The following is a 21,806-nucleotide window of genomic DNA, read 5'->3' as shown; positions in this document are numbered from 1 at the left end:
ATGATGCAGACCCCACGCTCAGGGTCTACGTTTGCAGACCCTTGCCAAGACTATACCACACCTGCCCCCTAAGCTTTGAGGGTCAACAGGTGCAATCCTGACCTCTCATGGCATCAGTCGGTGCTTTGCAATGAACTGCAGAGCAGACCCAGTTTCTCCAAACAGGTAAGTCAAGTTATGCAGCTTTTGAGAGGATGGGGAGGAATAAGTTTGAGGGCTTGGCAAATAAGGGCTTACCCTTCTTGAAAAGGTGTACTAAAAACTATTTGATGGGGAGAATTTAAAGCCCCATTTATGGCTTGATTTTGTTCCTTAGATGGCTGTGGGGAGGTGGGGACTGGTCCATAGGACAATACCTACTGGGGATGAATTGCTGCACTCATGAAACTTAGCACTTTTCCCAGGGTGTTTGTGTGTATATAAAATTTAAAATTTTATTTATCATTTTTCCTTACAATGTTTCACATTTCATTGATTATAACCATACATTCAGTCACTGACTTCTTCGCTTCCCTCCTTTCCGTGGTTCTATTTATTTATCTGTTAAGGCTGCATATTCTAATTTCCCCATATATTCATATTCCTCCCTTCCCCCTATATCTTTAATACTTTATTTACACTGCTGAATTTACACTAACCCTGCTAACGTTTTAACCTGATTAACATAGTTCTTCAGATATTCTGCAAACATTTTCCACACTTTCTTAAATACTCAATCTTCCTGATCTCCTATTCTCTTAGTTAAATTTGCTAATTCTACATCATCATCATCATCATCATCAATTGAGTTTATATACTGCCCTATATCTGGAGGTCTGAGGGCAGTTCACAGAAAAGATCACAACATATATAATCAGAATAAAAACATCAACCCAATAACACTCCCGCCCCAAAAGAGTCACATTTTAAATGGGTATAGGATGCCAAACAGATCAACCGAAGGCCTGGTTACAAAGGAACGGTTTTGCCTGGTGCCTAAAGGTGTATAATGAAGGCGTCAGGCAAACGTCCCTGGGGAGAGCATTCCACAGACAGGGGGCCACTGCAGAGAAGGCCCTGTTCTCGTGTTACCATCCTCCGGACCTCTTGAGGAGGAGGCACACGAAGGAGGGCCTCAGAAGATGATCTCAGGGTCTGGGTAGGTTCATATGGAAGGAGGCGGTCCTTGAGGTATTGTGGTCCTGAGCCATTTAAGGCTCTATAGGTAAAAACCAACACTTTGAATTGGGCCCAGAAACTAATTGGCAGCCAGTGCAGTCGGACCAGAATCGGTGTAAGATGCTCAAACCATCTTACTCCGGTGAGCAACCTGGCTGCTGAATTCTGCTCTAGCTGAAGTTTCCGAACCATCTTCAGAGGCAGCTCTACGTATAACGCATTGCAGTAACCTTGAGGTTACCAGAGTGTAGACAACAGTAGGCTATCCCTGCCCAGATAGGGGCGTAGCTGGGCCACCAGACGAAGCTGATGGAAGGCACTCCTGTCCACTGAGGCCACCTAAGCCTCAAGCAACAGCACAGGATCCCGGAGTAGCCCCAAGCTATGAACCTGCTCCTTCAGAGGAACCGTAACCCCATCAATAGCAGGCGATCTCCCAGCCATCTGGTCTAGGGAACCACCCACTAACAGAGCCTCAGTCTTATCTGGATTGAGCTTCAGTTTGTGAGCTCTCATCCTGTCCATTACCAAGAAAAGACAATCGATTTCATCCATGAGCTATTAGAAGATGGCTCTCATATCTTCTCCCAGCCTCCTCTTTCCCAGGCTAAACATGTCCCAACTCCTTCAACTGTTCTTCATAAGGCATGGCTTCCAGACCCTTGATCACCTTGGTGGCCCTTGTGCACATGGCTTGGCTGGAACCTGGCCCAGGACTTCCGTCTGATCCAGCTGGAGGCTTGCAATGGGGCAGAGAGTTAAGTTTCCTGAGAGTCCAAAGACCCCCGGACCATTTTACCCCGAAGCGTCGCTTAGAGTTGATGAACAGCCTTCAACGTCAAACGAGAGGATGACGTCCATGCTTGGGGAGTCCCGGGAGAATTTGACGGCCACCTTCAGCATCGTCGCAGCGAGGCCAGTGTAGACCTCTCCCTCCCACACTTTGTTCTGGCCCAGCCGCAGCTCCCATCGTGAAGGACCGACGACGTGAGCGCTGCAGGCCTCGGGCATCTTGATCCGAAACCTCACCCAGCTTTTCTCTTGCAGGACTCCTGACCTGGGTTCTAGGAGGACACACCCCTTCCTCCACAAGCTGTAGACCCGGGGAAAGGGGAGCCACTGGGGGTTGGTGAAGCAGCGGATGATGTAATCACATACGTGGACAAATTCTTTGTTTTCGGCGTCCCTCCCGTACAAGCTGAGCCTGTAAACTCCCGATTCAGGGAGCAAGACGGAGACGCTCACCTTGTTCTCCAGGTGGGTAACCAAGACGAACCGTTCCATTGGGTACATTTTGCTGGTGATTTTGTCCTTGCCCAAAGTGGTGGTGACTTCAAAGCCTGGCTGAGTACGAAAAGTGACAGTGCATCGTCCCTTTTTGGTATTGATGATGGGGGCAGTGTGGCTGGGGTTCGAGAGACCTCTCCACTGGGAGCTGATCCCAGCTCCGCAATGTGCGCCGAGACCCGACGGGAAGAGCTCGTTGTGGTTGACGGGGCTGGAGCAGCGTATGAGGAAGTTTGCGGCGTTCTTGAACCTGTCTTCGTCGAGCTCCTTGACAAACACCGAGAGCCTGTAGTGGCCCACGAAAGGACAGAGGATGTGGCAGCTGAGTTTCTGCTCTTCCACTTGGGACACCAAACACTTCCTGCTCAGAGAGGTGTCCATCTCTGGATGAACCAACTCGTAGGTGGCCAAGAGAGGCCTCTGGGTCTGCAAAGCCAGCTTCAGGGCCCCCGTGGTGGCAACGATCAGGTCTTCTTCCCAGTTGCACTCTTCAATCCCAAACTCTCTTGCTTTGGGGTGGAGCCCCCAGGAAGCGAAAGGATTATCCGGCAGCCCCTCTTGCCGGTGGGGCTCCAGGCACTCGATCTGGTGGGAACACACCCAAGTGCACGGCTTTGGGGAATCGGAAGGGCGGGCAAAGATTTGCAGTTCGAAGAGCCCCTCGGTTGGGGGGAAGACTTTGAGGACCATCTTTTTGTCAGACATGGTTAACATCCCGTGAGTCTTGCCCATATCCTCTTTGCTGTCGTCGTCCTGGCAAAGCTTCAACAGCTGGTAAGTGAACTCTGTTGAACGGGCACTTGCTAACGAAATGGTTGCTTTCCCTCGGTCTGTGATAAGGAAGGGGGAGGGGGGTTGATTTTGCCTGTTTTTAACTGCAGAGCACCACACTAGAGCAGTTAACCTTGGGGGGGGGGGTTGACTGCAGTCCCACAATTGCCTAACTCTTCCCTTGGGTGTGTATTTGCCCCAAACACCCCCAAAGCAGCAGCACCCCCAACCTGCTGCCCTCCAGATGTTTTGGACTGGCTGGGGTGATGGGAGTCATAGTCCAAAACATCTGGATGGCATCAACTTGAGGAAGGTTGCCCGAAATTTTAGAGAGCTTTTGTTAGGGGCGCAAAATTTCAACATCCGTTGCTGCCTCAATATAGTTCTGTATTTCTGTCCCTGGGCTCCATTGAAAGCAGCTTCTCCATGCAAACCAGGAAGTGACCTCTCCAGCAACGGAATGACTCTTCTTTTCTTAATTTATGCAGCTGTGATCCCCTGGGTGACACGGACGCCATTAGGCAATTGAACGCACATGCTTACTCCTTCTCTTTCCCTCCCACCCAACCTGCGCAGCCCTGGGCACTGGAAACCCACGCTACTCCACTGACGCCATGCCACTTCCTTTCAGCGGGATTAAATTTCTGAGTGTGCCAAAGCATCCTGCTGTGAACATACCTGTTTTAAGCCTGGAGGTGTCTGGAGAGAGGAGGGCAAGCTGAAGTTTGAAAAACTCTGGCGTCTTGAAAACTCTCCCTTCGAAAATCTGCAGTGGGACGGGAGGCTGAGTGAGCTGCCATTTTGGCTCATCGGGCCAGTGGCTTTCGACGAAATCTTCAGGGTCGGTTAGGAAGAAAAAATCCTCATGCCTGGGGGAGTGGGGGAAATGGGGGGGGGGCCTTAGGCATCATATTAATCAAACCACATTCCAGAATGGCAAACAAGGAAGGGGGCAGGAGGCTAATGGCTTGTCTGTTGTTAAAAGATGAGAAGTGGGTGGATTGATTGGGTAAAGAGTACTGTAATAAAAAAATGTAAGGTCTTACATATGTAATAAATGTTCATAAATGTACCAACCAAGCACATACATAGATATGTGGACCACATGTCTGGAGCAGCACAGGAAGACCATCCTGAAACCATTTTTAATTCCCAAACTGACCAAATGTTTGCAAGGAGGGAGGGGGTGAAGGAACCTTCCCATTGTCTCAGGAATTGGGTAATCACCATCTCAAAGGAATGGCCAGACTACCAGGAAAGGCAATCAGATAAGGCATTATCAGATAACCTGGCCGACAGGAAAAACAACAACATTCAAATTTCTGTTGTAGACCGCCTTTTCTGTGATGTAGGTATGATGTATGGAGGGGTGGTCTTGAGCTCCAGGGCAGGGAATTTAAAATGTAAATATAAGGGCAGGCACACCTTGGTTCTGGGTCCTCCGCCTTTCTCCTGCATGTGAGGGGAGCACCCTGTTGCAACAGTTCAATAAAGATCAGGCTTACTAGCTGCTTTGCTTCTCAGTATTCTCTGGTTGGCCTCTGTTATTTTCTCCTACCGATGGGGAACCCACTTAAGGACTCTATACAGGCTCTTGGGTACCCCATAAGGGAAGAAGGGCAGATTTTGTTTACAACAGTACCCTGCTGGGTCCGGCCAAGAACCCATTTAGTCCAGCATCCCTGCTCTCATAGTGACTGACTAGATGCCCCAAAGGAAATTCCACAAATGGGACACAAGCACAACAACTCCTCTCCCCAACAGCTCTGTATGAACAAGGTGTGCAGCCTAGAAGAAGTCCCAAGATCCTTTGCGGTACATGATGCTCAGTCAGCATGCTACTATTTATTTCTTTTTATTTCTTTTTATTGAATTTATATACCGCCCTATACCTGGAGGTCTCAAGGCGATTCACAGAAAAGATCACAATATATAAAATCAAAATAAAAGCAACAACCCAAATAACACACACACACACACACACACTCTCAAAAGAGCTACATTTTAAAAGGGCATAGGATGTCAATCAGGTCAACCAAAGGCCTGGTTAAAAAGGAATGGTTTTGCCTGGCGCCATAGACGGGGAGCCACTGCGGAGAAGGCCCTGTTCTCGTTTTGCCACGCTTTCCCTCTCGAGGCAGCAATCCCCTAATGTGAAATATTGGGGAAATGCATGTGTAAAGGGAAGTGTGGGCTCAGCTTGAGAGTAAAGATGAAAATGTTGGTCCCCGGAAAGTATCTCCGGAGTCGCATTTTAACTCTTCCCGTTTCAAGGCCTTGCTTCTCTCCCCTTGCACATTCAAAACAACAAATCGATCTCTCTTCCCCATGCATGCTTACACACACAGAGACACACTCACACCCCAGAGCAAACTTGTTCCACGTAACATGATTAGATGTAGCAAATGCCACACGGGCTCTTATTATTTTGCATTGGCTGGAAAGTGACAAGTGCATAATGCATCTAGCGGAAAATAATTTAACACGATTAATAATTTTTGAGGCAAGTCATTATTTACTCTCGGTCTGAAACGTGTGGAGGAGGCTCGCGTAATTACATCTCAGGCCACCTAATAAACCTGCTGGGGAGCGGGAGATTAATCATTTGATCAAAGGGTGGCTCTGGTGTCTAATTAAAGCAATGAAGGGGAAGAAGCAGAGCATCCGATCCAAAGTTATTTGCAACTATAAGAGGCCGGCTAGTGGCCAGATTGGCTGCTCCCTGCAGATTTGTCCATCCCCAATCGCATGCTCTGAAAACTCTGGATTCGCTCTTAAAAGGGGAATAAGTTAAGGGCCGCCTGAATTTCCTGGATATATCCAGGATTCAGCCGCCAAAAATAGTGTCTGGGTGGAGTTTTCAGAAATCGGTTAAAATGTCCGGGAAAATCCCGGCGTATGGCAGCCCATATCGGAAGTACAGTCGTACGTTGGATCTCAAACGCCTTGACTCCCAAACAACTCGGCTCATGAACAATCGAAACTCAGGAGTGTTCCGGTTTGCGAATGTCTGATGGGGCTTCCGATTGGCTGCAACTGTGCTTTGGTTTCTGAACATTTTGGAAGTTGAACGGACTTCCGGAACCGATTCCGTTCAACTTCCGAGGTATGACTGTAGTGGGTTTTTGGTGAGTTTCCTAAAAAAAACCTCAAATTTTATTATTATTATTATTACTGAGATTTTGGGGGAGAAAGCTCCACAACTTTTGTGTCCGGATTTTGAATATGGCAACCCTAGTGTTAAAATATTAGCAACCTGCAAAGACAAAGCTGAAGGCAGCCTCTCAGTTGCTTTTAACCTTAGGCCAGGAGAACATGCGTTTTGGTTTTCTTACTTTAGGACTGGCTTCCTCAGCCTTGGCCCTCCAGATGTTTTTGGCCTACAACTCCCATGATACCTAGCTAGCAGGGCCAGTGGTCAGGGATGATGGGAATGGTAGTCTCAAAACAGCTGGAGGGCCGGAGAAGCAGGACTAAGATGTGGAGATATGCTTCAGAGATCCAGACCGTGGGGAGCTCTGAGAAATTAATAAATACAATTTGGACTATAATTTGATCTTTTTTATTTTAATTGAAGTATTCTGACTGGGTATTTAATTGGATGTTTTTTATTGGAAAATCAATAAAAATGATTTTTTTAAATAAAAAAAAACATCTGGAGGGCCGAGGTTGAGGAAGCCTGCTTTAGGAAATTCTGAACCACAGGCTAGTGGTCTGATCAGACAGGGCTGCTCTTGCCTTCCACACACCAGGGCTTAGAACTTATAAACACCGAGAGATCTCACCGGGGGATGAACAGCCTCTTCTCCACATCCACGAGGCCTGCTCCCCAGCAGACGTCCAGAAGGAACCACTGGGCTCCCAACTGCACGGCGTTCCACATGTGGTCGGACTTCTTCTGCAAGCAGCTCTGGCCTTGGCTGTACCCGGCCCCTCGGCCATATCCCGAAACTTCGGCGCAGGTCAAGCCCGCTTCCCTGTAAGGATTCACAAGAGGGCATGGAGGCTGGGCAAACTCAACGTGCAGGGGGTGGGCAGCTGGATACAAGAGTTACGGTGCTGCCAAGTTGCTCCTTGCACTTGGACTCTAGGTGCAGATCATAGCATGGCTCAGTGGCATGGCATCCCCAGAAGTATTTCCAGGTACAGGGCTGGGAGAGACCCCCACCTACATCCCTGGACAGTCATTGCCAGTCTACAGCCAGAAGCCAGATGGTTTAACCATGTATAAGGCCATTTCATCTGTTCTTACGTTCTGTGTTTCTTAGCTGGCTGGCTGGCTTTCATATCTGGCCCTGCTCAATAATAACTGGCACTTATATTATGACATCTGCCATTATCCCCACGCTTTCCTGCGCATTTTCTTATTACCGCCAAATGATAAAATAAAATAAATAATCATTGGGGGTTTATTTTGGAAGAGGATTGCGCAAGTGCTCAAGAGCACTGAATTCATTTTAATTGCACAACCAGAATTTGCTGGTTATACAATGAAATCATGCCTGCACAATAGTGGAAGTGGCCTGGAAGCAGGCTATGAATGGCTGAGGATAGATATTGGACTATATCCCCTGTATGTGCCATGTGTTCCATTTAAATGGTTAGATTGAGGAGATGCTCTAAGCTTTAAGGAGGTGGATCATAGAATCATGGAACCTTAGAATTCGAAGGGACCCCAGGGGTCATCTAGTCCAACCCCCTGCAATGCAGGAGTCTCGGCTAAAGCATCCATGACAGATGACCACCCAACCTCTGCTTAAAAGTCACTAAGGAAGGAGAGTCTGTTAGAATTCCTGGTCCATGGTTGCAGTCATGGGATTGTTGTCTATCACATGACGGTATATGTTTTGTCTCCACAGAGTGGGAAGTGACGGAGACAGGATGTTTGTGTTACTGTGTTCCATGAAGTGGGACCATTGTCCTTTGTTCATTTTCTTTGCTGTCTGATGCTAGAGAGAGAGGGAGCCATGTTGCAGTGCTCCGTGTGTGTTTATATGCAAATAAAGTAGATTAGCCAAAATGCTGAGTTGCTGAGGTCTGTCACGCAAGTTGCACAAACTCTGCGGATCCCTAAGTGTGCCGGTGTCGGTTGGCATCGGTCGCTGTGATATTCAGACTGAAGAAAGCTTATGAAGCTCCGAAACGATCGACCAGGAGGGAGAGAACCTGCCAGTCAGACTTGTGTCTCTACCAGAATCCTACCCGAGTGTAGGCTGAACTCCTGACAGAGTCCACCACCTCCCGAGGGAGTCCGTTCCACTGTTGAACACCAGTTCTTCCTGGTGGTTAGTCAGAATCTCCTTTCTTGTAACTTGAAGCCTTGGGTTCAAATCCTACCCTCCAGAGCAGGAAAAAAGAAGCCCATTCCCTCTTCCATGTGACAGCCCTTGAGATGCGACATGTTAAAAGCCACAGCAGCACATACCTGCACATGTCACGGTATAGATGGGCATACCCAGAGCACACGCCTCTCCCGGTGTGAAGGACCTGCTCAGAGGTGTGGATCTTCTCAGAGAACCCCAAGAAGCCGTTGACATCGTACTCTATTGCGGAACAAAATCAAAACACCGCTTTACCAAGAGGTTGTTATGATAGGAAGCACCCCATCTGTCTTGCTTGTTGGAAGAAAGGTGGGTTAGGCTTATGAAATCCATACATCACTGCCCCCCTAAAAATACCCCCAAGGAGGTTTGCATGAAAACACACTTACCGATATTGTGGCACAGCCAGATCCATATGGCTCGCGCCTTCTCCAGCTGGCTATTGGCTCCTTTGGTAATCAGTGGAACGATGGTCTGGACGGACCAGGATTCCTGGTTGGTTTTCAGCTAGGGAAGATAGGTTGGGATTTGGACAATCAGCAGCAATCTGTTTTATAGGATAAGCAGCCATTCATTTGTCTAGCCCAGCCATTGCCAACCCTGGTGTTTTGGATGAAGACATCCGTCAGCTCCAGCCGGCCCATGCTGGTTGTAGTCAAAATCTCTGGAGGGTGCTAGGTTGGCGAAGGCTACTCTGTCCCATCCCAGTTGGAATTCTGCTCAGCATTTGTAAAGAACGCCTGGAGAAGGAACTGGGCAGCCTGTGGCCCCTCCAGATGTTGCTGGACTACAAATCCCATCATCCTCCCATCCACCTTCCATGTTGGCTGGGGCTGATGGACGTCCGAGTCCAACAGCGCTTGGGGGGACCACACATTGATCATCCGTGACCCATCTGGGTAGCAGGACCAACTCAAAGGTCCTTCTAGCCTCGCATCCTTTCTCCGACTATGGCCAGCCAAATGCCCCCCAAGCAGGCCTTGAAGGGGGCAGCTCCCTGCCCCACTGTCAGCTTGCGTTTGGGAGTCGGTGGAAGACTGCCTCTGGGTGTGAGCTCTTCAACCTTAGCCCTGCTGATTTCTATCTGAGCTTTAAAAGCTTTAGTCAATGACTGTGTAAGTCCACTCCACTTCGCCATGGGGAGGAGTTGCAGTGGACCGCGTGGCCACCCACTCTCCTCTGGGGGTGGGGGACTTAGTCTCCCATTGCCCGGGGGATCCCGGCCATGTCAGCGACCGGCCAGCCAATCCGGGGGGGGGGGGGGCGGGCGGCGTGGCTTCATTTAAGCAGAGGCGCGATCTGGAGGGCTTCCTCTTCGGCTCGCTTCCTCAATCTCCCGCCCTCCCTCCCTATTTTGCAGGTTAGTCATTTGCCTCGCTATGGCCCTTGGTTGGTTGCCGTTGAGGGGCCAGGTAGGAATTTTTCCACTTGGCAAATTGGCACAGGCCATTTGGTTTTCGCCTACCTCATAGCAATCATCACAACTTTGTTAGGGTTGCGGTTAGGCATTGTTTGACCTTATGAAGGGGAGGGGAGCTGTGGCCATCACCTGCCCCTCCAAGCTTAAGGGTATTCCGTTAAAGGAATCCGGGGGTGTGGATCTTGTCCGAATCCCGGGGCAGGGCTAGGGCCATGACACGACCCCGACGGGAACACCAGGGGGAGCTCGAGTTGGTCTGCATCGACGGGGCTCCCCCTTCCGGTGATTTACCCTTACCGGACTTCCTGCGCAACGGGCAGGAGTCAGATATGGTCGGGTCCATTCAATGCCTAAGCCAATACCGCTCACATTCTGCAATCAATAAAGTTGTGGCCAAAATTTGCCCAATAACATTAACCTAAGATCTGTGTCCTTGTGTGTGTTATTTCTCAATGAGGGCGTGGCTTCAGGGTCTCGACACACAAATGGAAAACCACCTGCAGCTCCAGCGGAAAGGAGAAATGGTAGAACTTTGGGACGTTCTTTTCTCCACTCACCTGCTCGCTCACATGAAGAACGTGGGCGTCCAGCTGTCTGAAAACCTCTGAGTCTGGGAAAAGATCTCTCCGTCTCCTCCTCTGGGTTGTTTCAGGGCTTGTGGGGGGAGACCAGCATCTTCCCTTTGAGTCTTCTGCTTCTTGTTCCTCACATCGGTCCATCATCTCTTGCACTTGGTGTGCCTTTTTGGAGCCTGATCTCCATGGGGCCATCTCGTTGTCATTGCCAGCTTTCTTTGTCCAGAACAGAAATACGTCCTTTCTGGGGAAACCTTGCTGGGTAATTCTGGTGGGCAGGATTTCTTTGCACCGCTGGCCAAAGTGTCGAAGCTGCTTGTTCCCTCCATTGCTTCCTGGAGGCTTTTGGCAGGAGGTCGCCAAAGACCAACTGCAGAGAGCTTCGGAGGGTCCTCCTCCCTTGGGAAAGTTGCCATTGCAGATGTCCGTCATTTGACTCTCTCTAGAAGTGGACGAGATGGCATCTTCCTTGGTCTGTGCCATTTTCCCTCTGCAGTTTGAGATATTTGATTTGTTTATAGCAGGACCGCCCCAGTTGGCATTGCGGTGTGTTGCTGATGGGCTGATAAAGGGCACCATGATGTCCTCGGTGTTTTGGGGAAGACTTTGGTGCCCATCTCGCTTCATCCTTGCCAACAGAGACTGGTGTGGAGTGGAGATGGCCTGTTAGTTTGCCCTCCCTTTTTCACAGGAGACTTTTCTTGCCTGAGAAGAGCTTCCTTCAGATCTTGTCTAGAGTCGTGCTGTAATAAACACAGGTAAGAGTTTTACAGAATGGGCTTCAGGCCAGAATAAGACTTGGTTCCTACAGCCAACAGAAAAAAACAATGCAAACTGTAAAGGCTAGATGACTTTCAGGGAAGGACTGTTCACATCAGCTGCCACAGATTCATTCTCATTGCCTCAGTCCTCTTAATCTGCTCCAAGCAGATCAGGGACCAAACCCTAGGGGTATAGCGTCTGATTTGCGTGGTCCAAGGTTTCAGTCCCTCACAGCATCTCCCGGTAGGGCTTGCAATGCCCCCTGTCGTCCCTGTGGGAATGTTCAGCGATGCAGGAGAGGATATATTGTTTGATTATATCCTTTCCAACTTGTGTTAAAAAGTTATACAATTTAGCAGAGTAACATTCCCCTTTTTAAACTTGCACAGTGGATGCGTTTGCTCAGGCTCACTAAAACCTCTAAAATATGTTTTCCTTTTTGGTAATTCCCCATTTAATCCCTCATAAAAAGATAGAAACGATAAAGTCTTCTATAAAAGCATAAAAAGAGTTTACTCACACATTTTGTTCACAACTGGATCCCAGAAGGCAGACTTTAAGTTACAAAAGTAATATACATGTGGAAACTATCCCATAAGGAGATAGCCCCTCTATCCTCTCTTGGCTGGAAGCATCTTAGGCTAAGCAGATGTTGCTTCTTTGACGAATGTGGTCAGAGAGAGAGAGAGATGGCTGACCTGCTCTTTTGTTACCTGGGCAGGTGAGGCCACGCCCACCTCTAGTTACATGCAGAGGAAGTCTGTCCCAGCCTGGGAGAAACAGGAAGTTCCGACTGGCTGGTCCAGACATCCCCTTTTATGTCCACTCTAGGGATGTTGCACTTGACTGCTCTGTGTTTCACATCCCACAAAAACACCTACACAAATCGGGAGTGGAGTCCCTAAGACTGTTGGATGGTGCATTGTATGTCGCCTTCCAGCAGCTCCTGCAGCTAGGCTGGTGCCAAATATCTTGCTCTTCTTTCCTTTGGACCCCATCAGAAAGGTCAAAGGGGGGTCTTATCACCTGGGCAGCCCAGGACCTCCAGACCCACTGCCCAGGTTTGTGCCCTGGGAAAGTCACTTTGGTGCTGCAAACACCCCCGGAGGCACGCTCCATTGTCTCTCGAGACAGACAGATGCCAACAACAACCTATTTACGGACAGCTTTTCAGCTTTCTCTTGAAGCTATAAAAAGAACATAGCAGAATCTCTGCAGATTCCTCTGATCTGAATGAAGTGTGGGGTGTGTCTGTGTTTAAACTTTCCTCCTCTGGGGGCTTGTTAGAGATTGGTCAGCAAAAGCCAGTGAGTGGGCAGCTGTGGAGGAGCCAGCAAATGCCTATGGTTTCTGCAAATGCCCCTCGCAGGAGAAAGGCAGGATATCGTTACGAGAAATAAAGAAAGGAATAATACTTAGCAGTTATCTTAGCGCAGAATTTCTATCCTGCCTTCTCGCCAGATGGCCTGGAGCCAGATTATAATGTAAAGTGCTAAAAGAGAGCCAGCAGCAAATAAAAACAGCCAGAGAGAGAGAGAGAGAGAGAGAGAGAGAGAGAGAGAGAGAGAGAGTGCACCAGTCATTAAAAACTGCAACTAAAAAAGAGCAGCAAAGGCAATTACAAGGATCTCAGATGCCACTGAAAGCACATGGCACTTCCGACCGTTCAGAGCACGATTTCATGGCAATCCTTACAGCGAGAGCACTGCAAGGCAGGCCAGTATCAATGTCCCCCTATTCCGAGGGAGGAAGCTGCATCTGGGAAGAGTGGAGCTTGCAGAACTGGGGTCCTGGCTCACAGCTCCTTCTCTTGCCCACCAAGGTGAAAACTTCCCCATGGAGGGCACCTCTTACTAAGTACCGCATTGGCCTGAATATAAGCCACACCCAAATATAAGCCGCTCCCTTAAAATTCCACAGGCACTCACACCCATTCTGTTTCTCCCAGTGTTTTCAGCTGTACGCAGACCAATAGTTCTAACTGGCTCAGCATTGCCCACACGGACTGGCAGCAGCATTCCAGGGTTTCAGGCAGGGGAACAAATTCCAGTTCTACCTGGAGATGTCTGGGGCTGAACCTGGGACCTTCGGCATGCAAAGCAGACGCTCTTCCACTGAGCTACACCCCCAAAATCAGAGGAAATTGCCATTCTAGAGAGTCAGAACATTGGCCCACCTGCCTCCATACTGTCCACACTGGCTGGCAGCAGCTCTCCAGGGTTTCCCACGGGAAGATTCCCACCCCTACCTGGAGTTGAAGTTGGGACCTTCTACATGCCAAGCATATGCCCTGATCACTGAGCTAAAGCCCTACAGGAATATAGGAAGCGGCCTTATACTGCCCTTCTAGGGGATTTAGGGGAGCACGGCCTGTTTGCCCACACTGGGCATCGAACCAAGAGGGCGGCGCAGCAATGACTTAGACCGGAAGGCGAGAGGCGCCACATTTTGGCATCACTGCTGAAATTTGAAAGCCCCAAGTCCTCCACTGATTGAGTTCAGTATTGTCTACTCTGATTGGCAGTGCCTGTCCAGAGTTCTCATTCTCAGGTGCCAGGGACTGAACCAGAGACCTTCTGCCTGCCCTCTGAGACTAAGCCCTTCGCCACTCGCTTTTACCTCCCGGTTTCGTCCTTGGATGTCTCAGGGAACCGTCTGCCTGGTCCCTGGATGCCGGTCTAGTCTGATTCTTCTTGCCGTTGCGATCTCCAGGCACGGTGCTTCTGCCAGGGCAGCAAAAGGTCCTTGCGGGAACCTCTATATGTACCAAGCCTCCTTCCTTCCCTCCCTGCCGGGGCCTTGGCTGTCCTGAGCTTCACCTCCCCGGTGCCAACGGGTCTAAAAATATTACAAAGCCCCGAAGGACTCAGCACAGACTTTCCACCGAGCGACCACTCCATGGGGCCTGATAGCGGGTGAAATCGGAGATTATTTTCGAATATTATCAGAAGCTGGCATTCAGAGGTGCAACGGCTCCCTGTGATCATTCAGCGGACGCGGCAAGATTCAGAACAGGAGCTGAACTTTTAACATTTGGGGGGGGGAGTGGTGTGTCGAGGAGAGGCAGTGCGGCACAGTGGTTAGAGTGCTGGGCAAGAGTGTGTTTTTACATGAGTAGAATGTGTCCTTTTGTTTAAAACGCATCTCTGGGTTATTTGTGGGGCCTGCCTGGTGTTTTTACATGGGTAGAATGTGTACTTTTATTTAAAATGCATCTGTGGGTTATTTGTGGGGCATAGGAATTCATTCATCCCCCCCCCCCAATATAGTCTGGCCCCCCACAAGGTCTGAGGGACAGTGGACCGGCCCCCTGCTGAAAAAGTTTGCTGACCCCTGCTTTAGAGAGTATATAAAACAGTACTGTAAAAATCTAATTGCTTTGATGGGTCTGGACTGAATCTTGCAGGACAATAGAGGAAGAAATAATACAGTAATTTAAAATATTTAGAAAGAAGAAATATAAAAACGTGAAGTGAAAAATGAAGGGGCTGAATGGAAGTCAAGAGAACATGTGAGGTTTTTGGTCTTTCGGTTTGTTGTTATTGTTTTGTTTTGTTTGTTGTGTTTTGTTTTTGTAAAATATATTGTATGTATTGCTCTAATAAAGCTTTTTTTAAAAAAAGAGGCTGAGCCAGTCACTGCTTCTCAGTCTACGCTACCTCACAGGGTTGTCGTATACTGACCGCCCAGTACCTGCAGGTCTCCAGGTGGTTCATATATAATTTGCTTTTGTAAAAAAATGCAATAGAGGAACGTTCAGCTTCTGATTTCTATTTGATTCTTAAACAAAAGTTTAAAAGCTTCTTTAAAAAGAAGAAGATGAAGCCAGCCTAGGGATAAAGAGCTGTGTTTTATTTTAGCAAAACAGCAGACTCCTGCTGGATCCGACCAAAGTCTTGATCTATCCCATAATCCTGGTGCAACTAGAGGTTTTTGGAAGCTCACAAGCAGAGTTATGACAACAAGTGCCCTTCCTCCTTGTTTGTCTGCAGCAATTGATATTCAAAAGTAGTACCTTCTGAATGCTACCTGTAAGGTAGCAAAAGGACTTTGGGAAATGATATATAATGAGTGGGAAAAAATGTTTAAAATAACCTTTGCTTAAAAAAAACCCTGAAGCCTTTTTTAAAGGAATTCTAGGTGCTGATATCCCCAGGGAGCAGAAAAGACTTTTTATGTATGTGACCACGGCTGCACGGATGTTACTGGCCCAGAGATGGAAAGAAGATAAAGTCGCTACCAGAGAAGAATGGCAGATGAATTTGATGGACTATGCTGAAATGGCTAAAATGACTGGAAGAGTCAGAAATCAGGAAGACCAAAATTTTAATAAAGGATGGGGAAATGTATAACTTATCTTAAAGACCACTGTAAAACTCGTCAGTTGGATTGGAATATCCCAGGTAGTTTAAGGGTGAATTCTGGACACAATGGAGATGTACAGTGGTACCTCAGGTTACATATGCTTCAAGTTATATATGCAGGTTACATATGCTTCAAGTTATATATGCATCAGGTTACAGACTCCGCTGAGAAATAGTGCTTCAGGTTAAGAACTTTGCTTCAGGATGAGAACAGAAATCACGCGGTGGCAGCAGGAGGCCCCATTAGCTAAAGTGGTGCTTCAGGTTAAGAACAGTTTCAGGTTAAGAACAGACCTCCAGAACGAATTAAGTACTTAACCCGAGGTACCACTGTAAAAGATTTGGATCATCATAAAAGATGTGGGAGGAAATGATTAATAATTGGACCCACAAAGGGGAGGATGGAAGTTTTTATGTTTTTATGATTTATGTTTGATATATCTGTAAAATTTTAATTTGAAAAACCAAATAAATAAATAAATAAATAAATAAATAAATAAATAAGAAAGACATTCAGATGTAGCAGACTGCTTCTGAACACATAATTTCTGTTAGCTATAGGTAAAGGTAAAGGGACCCCTGACCGTTCAGTCCAGTCGTGGCCGACTCTGGGTTTGCGGCGCTCATCTCGCTTAATTGGCCAAGGGAGCCGGCGTACAGCTTCCGGGTCATGTGGCCAGCATGACTAAGCCACTTCTGGCGAACCAGAGCAGTGCACGGAAACGCCGTTTACCTTCCCGCCAGAGTGGTACCTATTTATCTACTTGCACTTTGACGTGCTTTCGAACTGCTAGGTTGGCAGGAGCAGGGACCGAGCACCGGGAGCTCACCCCATCGCAGGGATTTGAACCGCCGACCTTCTGATCAGCAAGCCCTAGGCTCTGTGGTTTAACCCACAGCGCCACCCACGTCCCCTCTTTTAGCTATGGAACTACACTATTTGTAAAGTGGGTGGTGCAAACCATTTAACTGGGATGGGGAGGACACAAATATCTTCTGCAACAGATCCCTGACAGCCTCAAAGGACGCAACACATCCAGGCTGCTTGCCCAATTAACATAAACGGGCCCTACAATCCACTACAGGGCATCCACATCTATAATTTTTTGCTTCTTCCTTCCGTTGCCTTCCTTGCTTTACCCATCCGGCTTCCCATCTGCCACCTACTGGTCGCAGAGAAAACTCAAGTCCCGGTGAATGGATAGATCCATCTGGATTCTGCAGGGTCTTCTAGACTTTGGGCATTCTTGCTTCAGAGAATTGTAGAGTTGGAAGGGACCACAAGGGTCATCTAGTCCAACCCCCCGCAATGCAGGAATCTTTTGCCCAACGTGGGGCTCGAACTCACAGCACTGAGATTAAGAGTCCCATACTCTACTGCCTGAGCTATCCAACAGTCTGTGGGAATCTGCAGCTTGAGTCATCCTATAGATATTCGGTCCAGTATACCTGAAGGAGCGTCTCCATCCCCATCGTTCAGCCTGGACACTGAGGTCCAGCGCCGAGGGCTTTCTGGAGGTTCACTCACTGCAAGAAGCCAAGTTACAGGGAACCAGGCAGAGCGCCTGCTCAGTGGTGGCGCCCGTCCTCTCTCCCACCAGATGTCAAAGAGAAGAACTACCCGACTTTTAGAAGACATCTGAAGGCAGCCCTGTTTAGGGAAGCTTTTAATGTTTAATAGACTACTGTTTATATCCCAGCCAGATGGGCGGGGTATAAATAATAAATTATTATTATTATTTATTCTGTATTTGTATTCTGCACTGTAGACTTGTGTAAGCTTTTCTCCCTATTCCATGGGGTTGCTAGTGGACAAAATCAAACCTTGATTGGAATCCAATGAATCTACATTGGCCAGGATTTGGCCTGGTGTGCGCTGACGTTCATGGGATCTGCAGAGGAACACGCACAAATTTCCACACTGCAATCATTTAACTCTTAAAATGCTTCCCTTTAGCTCATTTTTTTTTTTTAAAAAGCTCTGGAGTAAGAATGTTTCAGACTGTGCCTTTACCTGAGAGTACAAATTGTTGGACGGGGGTGGGGTGGGACTAACTCACCTGCCCCAGCTGCAACGAAACATGTCTCTCCTGCATCAGTCTCTACAGCCACGGCAGCGGTTTGACTTCACAATGGGGCGCACTCCCCCATTGTCTCCCGAGACAGAAGGGTGCCAACAACTTGGGAGGGTGAAAGGCTCAGCAAGTCCTATATTTGATGTCACCGGTGTTGCTATGGTAACCCAATGCACCTGGTATCTTATCTCTGAACATCCAGATGTGGGGGATGTGCTCCTCAAGACACGAGCCCAGGGTGCAATTTAACCCATTTCTCACAGTACACCAACACCCCAGCTCTACCCTAGAGAACCACCCTACGTCAAAGTTCATATTGTGGGCTACATGGACTAAGGGTCTGACTCAAAACAAGGTAGTTTTACCTGCTCACTAGCTTTTACTGCTTTTAACCTGACTCAGAATAAGGTAGTTTTTCTACGTGCCTTTGAAGGTGACCCGGAAACTGCAATTAATCCAGAATGCAGCAGCTAGACTGGTGACTGGGAGTGGCTGCCGGGACCACATAACACCGGTCCTGAGAGATCTGCATTGGCTCCCAGTACGTTTCCGTGCACAATTCAAAGTGTTGGTGCTGGCCTTTAAAGCCCTAAATGGCCTCAGCCCAGTATACCTGAAGGGCGTCTCCACCCCCATTGTTCTGCCCGGACACTGAGGTCCAGCTCCAAGGGTCTTCTGGCGGTTCCCTCATTGCAAGAAGTGAGGTTTCAGGGAACCAGGCAGAGGGCCTTCTCGGTAGTGGCGCCTGCCCTGTGGAACACCCTCCCACCAGATGTCAAGGAAATAAACAACTATCTGACTTTTAGAAGACATCTGAAGGCAGCCCTGTTTAGGGAAGTCGTTAATGTTTGATGTTTGATCGTGCTTTTAATATTCTGTTGGGAGCTGCCCAGAGTGGCTGGTAAAACCCAGCCAGATGGGTGGGGTATAAATAAATTATTATTATTATTATTATTATTATTATTATTATTATTATTACCTGCTCACTAGCTTTTACTGCTTTTAACCTATTTCATACACCATTCACACACCTCCCTGCAGCGGAGCTCCAATAAACACACCCTCGGGAAGACTGACTCACCATGGAGTTGTCAGCGACAGAGACGTCAAACTCAGTGCCAGGCCACGTGGTTCAAGCAAGGACCACCTTCAGGGCAAATGGCACCCTGCGTGGCTCAGCTGCCGCTACAGCGCAGCTTCCAAGCTTACTTTACTTTCCCCGAGCCGAGCAGAATCTCACCCCGTGTCCTCATGCTCTCTTGCCTTCCAGCTAGGGTTTCTGTCCTTTTCCATTTGCTGTCCTCAGCCAACCTGCGCTGTGCGCAGAGAAGAGTCTGTCATCAGGGATGAGCAAAGCAGCCAGAGGACACTGATGGCGTCCCGGCTCCTGCCCAAGGCACACTGACAGAGGCTGTTACTTAGAAGGAAGAAAAAATAGATTTCATGGAATCACAGAGTTGGAAGGGACCCCAAAGGACATCCAGTCCAACCCCCTGCAAAGCAGGAATCTGAGCTAGATCATCCATGACAGATGGCCATCTGATCTCTGCTTAATAACCTCCAGTGAAGGTGAGCTCAACACCTTTCATGGGAGTCCATTTCACTGCTGAACAGCTCGTATCGTCAGAAAGTTCTTCCTGTTACAGTGGTACCTTGGGTTAAGTACTTAATTCGTTCCGGAGGTCTGTACTTAACCTGAAACTGTTCTTAACCTGAAGCACCACTTTAGCTAATGGGGCCTCCCACTGCCGCCGCACCGCAGGAGCACGATTTCTGTTCTCATCCTGAAGCAAAGTTCTTAACTTGAAGCACTATTTCTGGGTTAGCGGAGTCTGTAACCTGAAGCGTATGTAACCCGAGGTACCACTGTATTTAGTCAGAATCGCCTTCTTGTAACTTGAAGACATTGGTTCGTGTCCTTCCCTGCAAAGCAGGAGAAAACAAGCCTGCTCCATCTTCCATGTGTCAGCCCTTAAGATATCTGAACCACATAACAAGACCACATAACACCAGTCTTGAAAGACCTACACTGGCTCCCAGTACGTTTCCGAGCACCATTCAAAATGTTGGTGCTGACCTTTAAAGCCCTAAACGGCCCGGCCCAGTATACCTGAAGGAGCATCTCCACCTCCATCGTTCTGCCCGGACACTGAGGTCCAGCTCTGAGGGCCTTTTGGTGGTTCCCTCACTGCGAGAAGCCAAGCTACAGGGAACCAGGCAGAGGGTCTTCTTGGTGGTGGCACCCGCCCTGTGGAACGCCCTCCCTTCAGATGTCAATGAAATAAACAACTACCAGACTTTTAGAAGACATCTGAAGGCAGCCCTGTGATCTTATGTTCTTACGAACTAGACAGGCCTTGGATTGGATGTGGCAAGGCTGTTCTCAAAGCCAGGATGACTCGGACAAACCTCTGCCTCATTTCTGCGGCTCACATGTCTCTACAGCAGCAAGCGCCCTAGGAGAATAGGCAGTTTCCATGGCAGGCCTCTTGCCAGCTCTGGAAAGTCCTCAGTGGAGTTGACTTAACCCAGTTTCTCGTTAGGAAACTTGCCTAATTAAGACCAGGCTCCTTCCTAATAATCAACCTCGGCTTTATGGAGGGGAGACGACTTCATAGCAATGTCTTTGTTGATACATAATAGATAATATCCGGAGAACTCTGCCCCTGTTAGGATATAGCAAATAGCTGGAGTCTGCACAAAAAAACCCACAAAAACATCACAGACCGATGTTTCCTTTTGTACTTCTGCAATTCCCAACCAAATAATTTGCCTGTTTTTTGCTCCCAAATGTGACCTGTTATGTGGGAGAAAAGAAACTGAAGGCAAGTGAAGAGCTCTTCAAACAGAGCATGCAAGTCTTAATCTCAGGGTTGTAGGTTTGAGCCCCACACTGGGTGAAGGATTTCTGCATTGCAGGGGGTTGGACTAGATGACCGCCGTGGTCCCTTTCAATGGTACAATTCTATGATTCTAAGTGCTGCGAGAAAGGTTGCAGCATTTGGGAACAAGCCTAACTTGGTAGGCAGAGTCTAGCTCAGGGTTCTCCAAACTTGGTCTCCAGCTTGTTGTTTTTTTCTACTATAACTCCCATCATCCCTAGCTAGCAGGACTAGTGGTCAGGGATGATGGGAACTGTAGTCGAAAAACAGCTAAACTCTGCCTGCCAAGTTAGGCTCGTTCCTTTCTCTACTCTCGCCTCTGCTATATCAATAGATCCAGCAGCTGCTGCCACCCGTGCCTCACCTCTCATATCTCTCAATTTGTATTATTTTATGTACTGTGGCTTGCCATTGTTTTATTGATTATAGTTTAGAAATTCATTGTAACTGTTGAGTGGATTTCTGTTTAACTTTTATATGTTGATATTATTATTTTGTACTATTCTAATAATTGTTGAATGTTACTTTTTGATGTAGGTTGCTTATTTTAGAGTTTTGTTTTATTATCACATTTTTTGTATTGCATCAGATTGTTATAAGTTGTACATTTTTTTGTTTCTTCAGCTTGTAAACTGCCTTGAGTATTGTAAGATAGAAAGACGGTATACAAATAGAAAATGATGATGATGATGACTAAGCCGCTTCTGGCGAACCAGAGCAGCACACGGAAACGCCGTTTACCTTCCCGCCGGAGTGGTACCTATTTATCTACTTGCACTTTGACGTGCTTTTGAACTGCTAGGTGGGCAGGAGCAGGGACTGAGCAACGGGAGCTGACCCCGTCGCGGGGATTCAAACCGCCAACCTTCTGATCGGCAAGTCCTAGGCTCTGTAGTTTAACCCACAGCGCCACCCGCGTCCCATAGAGACTACCTGACACTGCGTTTAAAACCAGAATTGCATTTGGATAGAAACTGTTTCTCAGGCAGCTAGTCCTAGTCTTTATAACCCTGTACCTTCTTCCAGAAGGCAGAAGCTGAAAGAGATCATTTCCGGGGTGCGCACTATCCTGCACTATCTCTGCAGCTTTCTCATGACACTTGGAAGCATGGTTTTGATCCAAGGTGGGAAGAGTGCACCCAATTATTCTCTCCGCAGTCTTTACAACCCTGGACAGCATTTCCCCCCCCC

General features: G+C 48.1%; 1 protein-coding gene across 5 annotated transcripts; it reads right to left on the bottom strand.

Annotated features, from left to right (window-relative positions):
• Positions 1–408: 408 nt before the first annotated feature.
• On the bottom strand, positions 409–17,844 carry LOC308485221 (kyphoscoliosis peptidase-like). Of its 5 annotated transcripts, none has more exons than XM_081020765.1 (8): positions 17,719–17,762; positions 13,914–14,017; positions 10,515–11,275; positions 8,927–9,044; positions 8,642–8,759; positions 7,002–7,193; positions 3,895–4,085; positions 409–3,275 (listed from the first exon to the last, which is right to left on the bottom strand). In XM_081020765.1, the coding sequence occupies exons 3-8, from the start codon at positions 11,157–11,159 to the stop codon at positions 1,954–1,956; spliced, it is 2,586 nt and encodes an 861-aa protein (XP_080876891.1). In that variant the 5' UTR covers positions 11,160–11,275; positions 13,914–14,017; positions 17,719–17,762; the 3' UTR covers positions 409–1,953. The 5 variants fall into 5 exon arrangements, with proteins under 5 accessions (XP_080876891.1, XP_080876889.1, XP_080876892.1 ...); XM_081020763.1 differs by lacking the exon at positions 17,719–17,762 and adding an exon at positions 17,673–17,718 and having other exon boundaries at positions 13,914–14,199; XM_081020766.1 differs by lacking the exon at positions 13,914–14,017 and having other exon boundaries at positions 17,719–17,844.
• Positions 17,845–21,806: the final 3,962 nt, after the last annotated feature.

This window comes from Podarcis pityusensis (genome assembly GCF_964106645.2).
Source record: "Podarcis pityusensis genome assembly, chromosome: 9".
NCBI lineage: Eukaryota > Metazoa > Chordata > Lepidosauria > Squamata > Lacertidae > Podarcis > Podarcis pityusensis.
The sequence above is the reverse complement of the archived record's forward strand: the minus strand, read 5'-3'. Positions and strand labels throughout refer to the sequence as shown.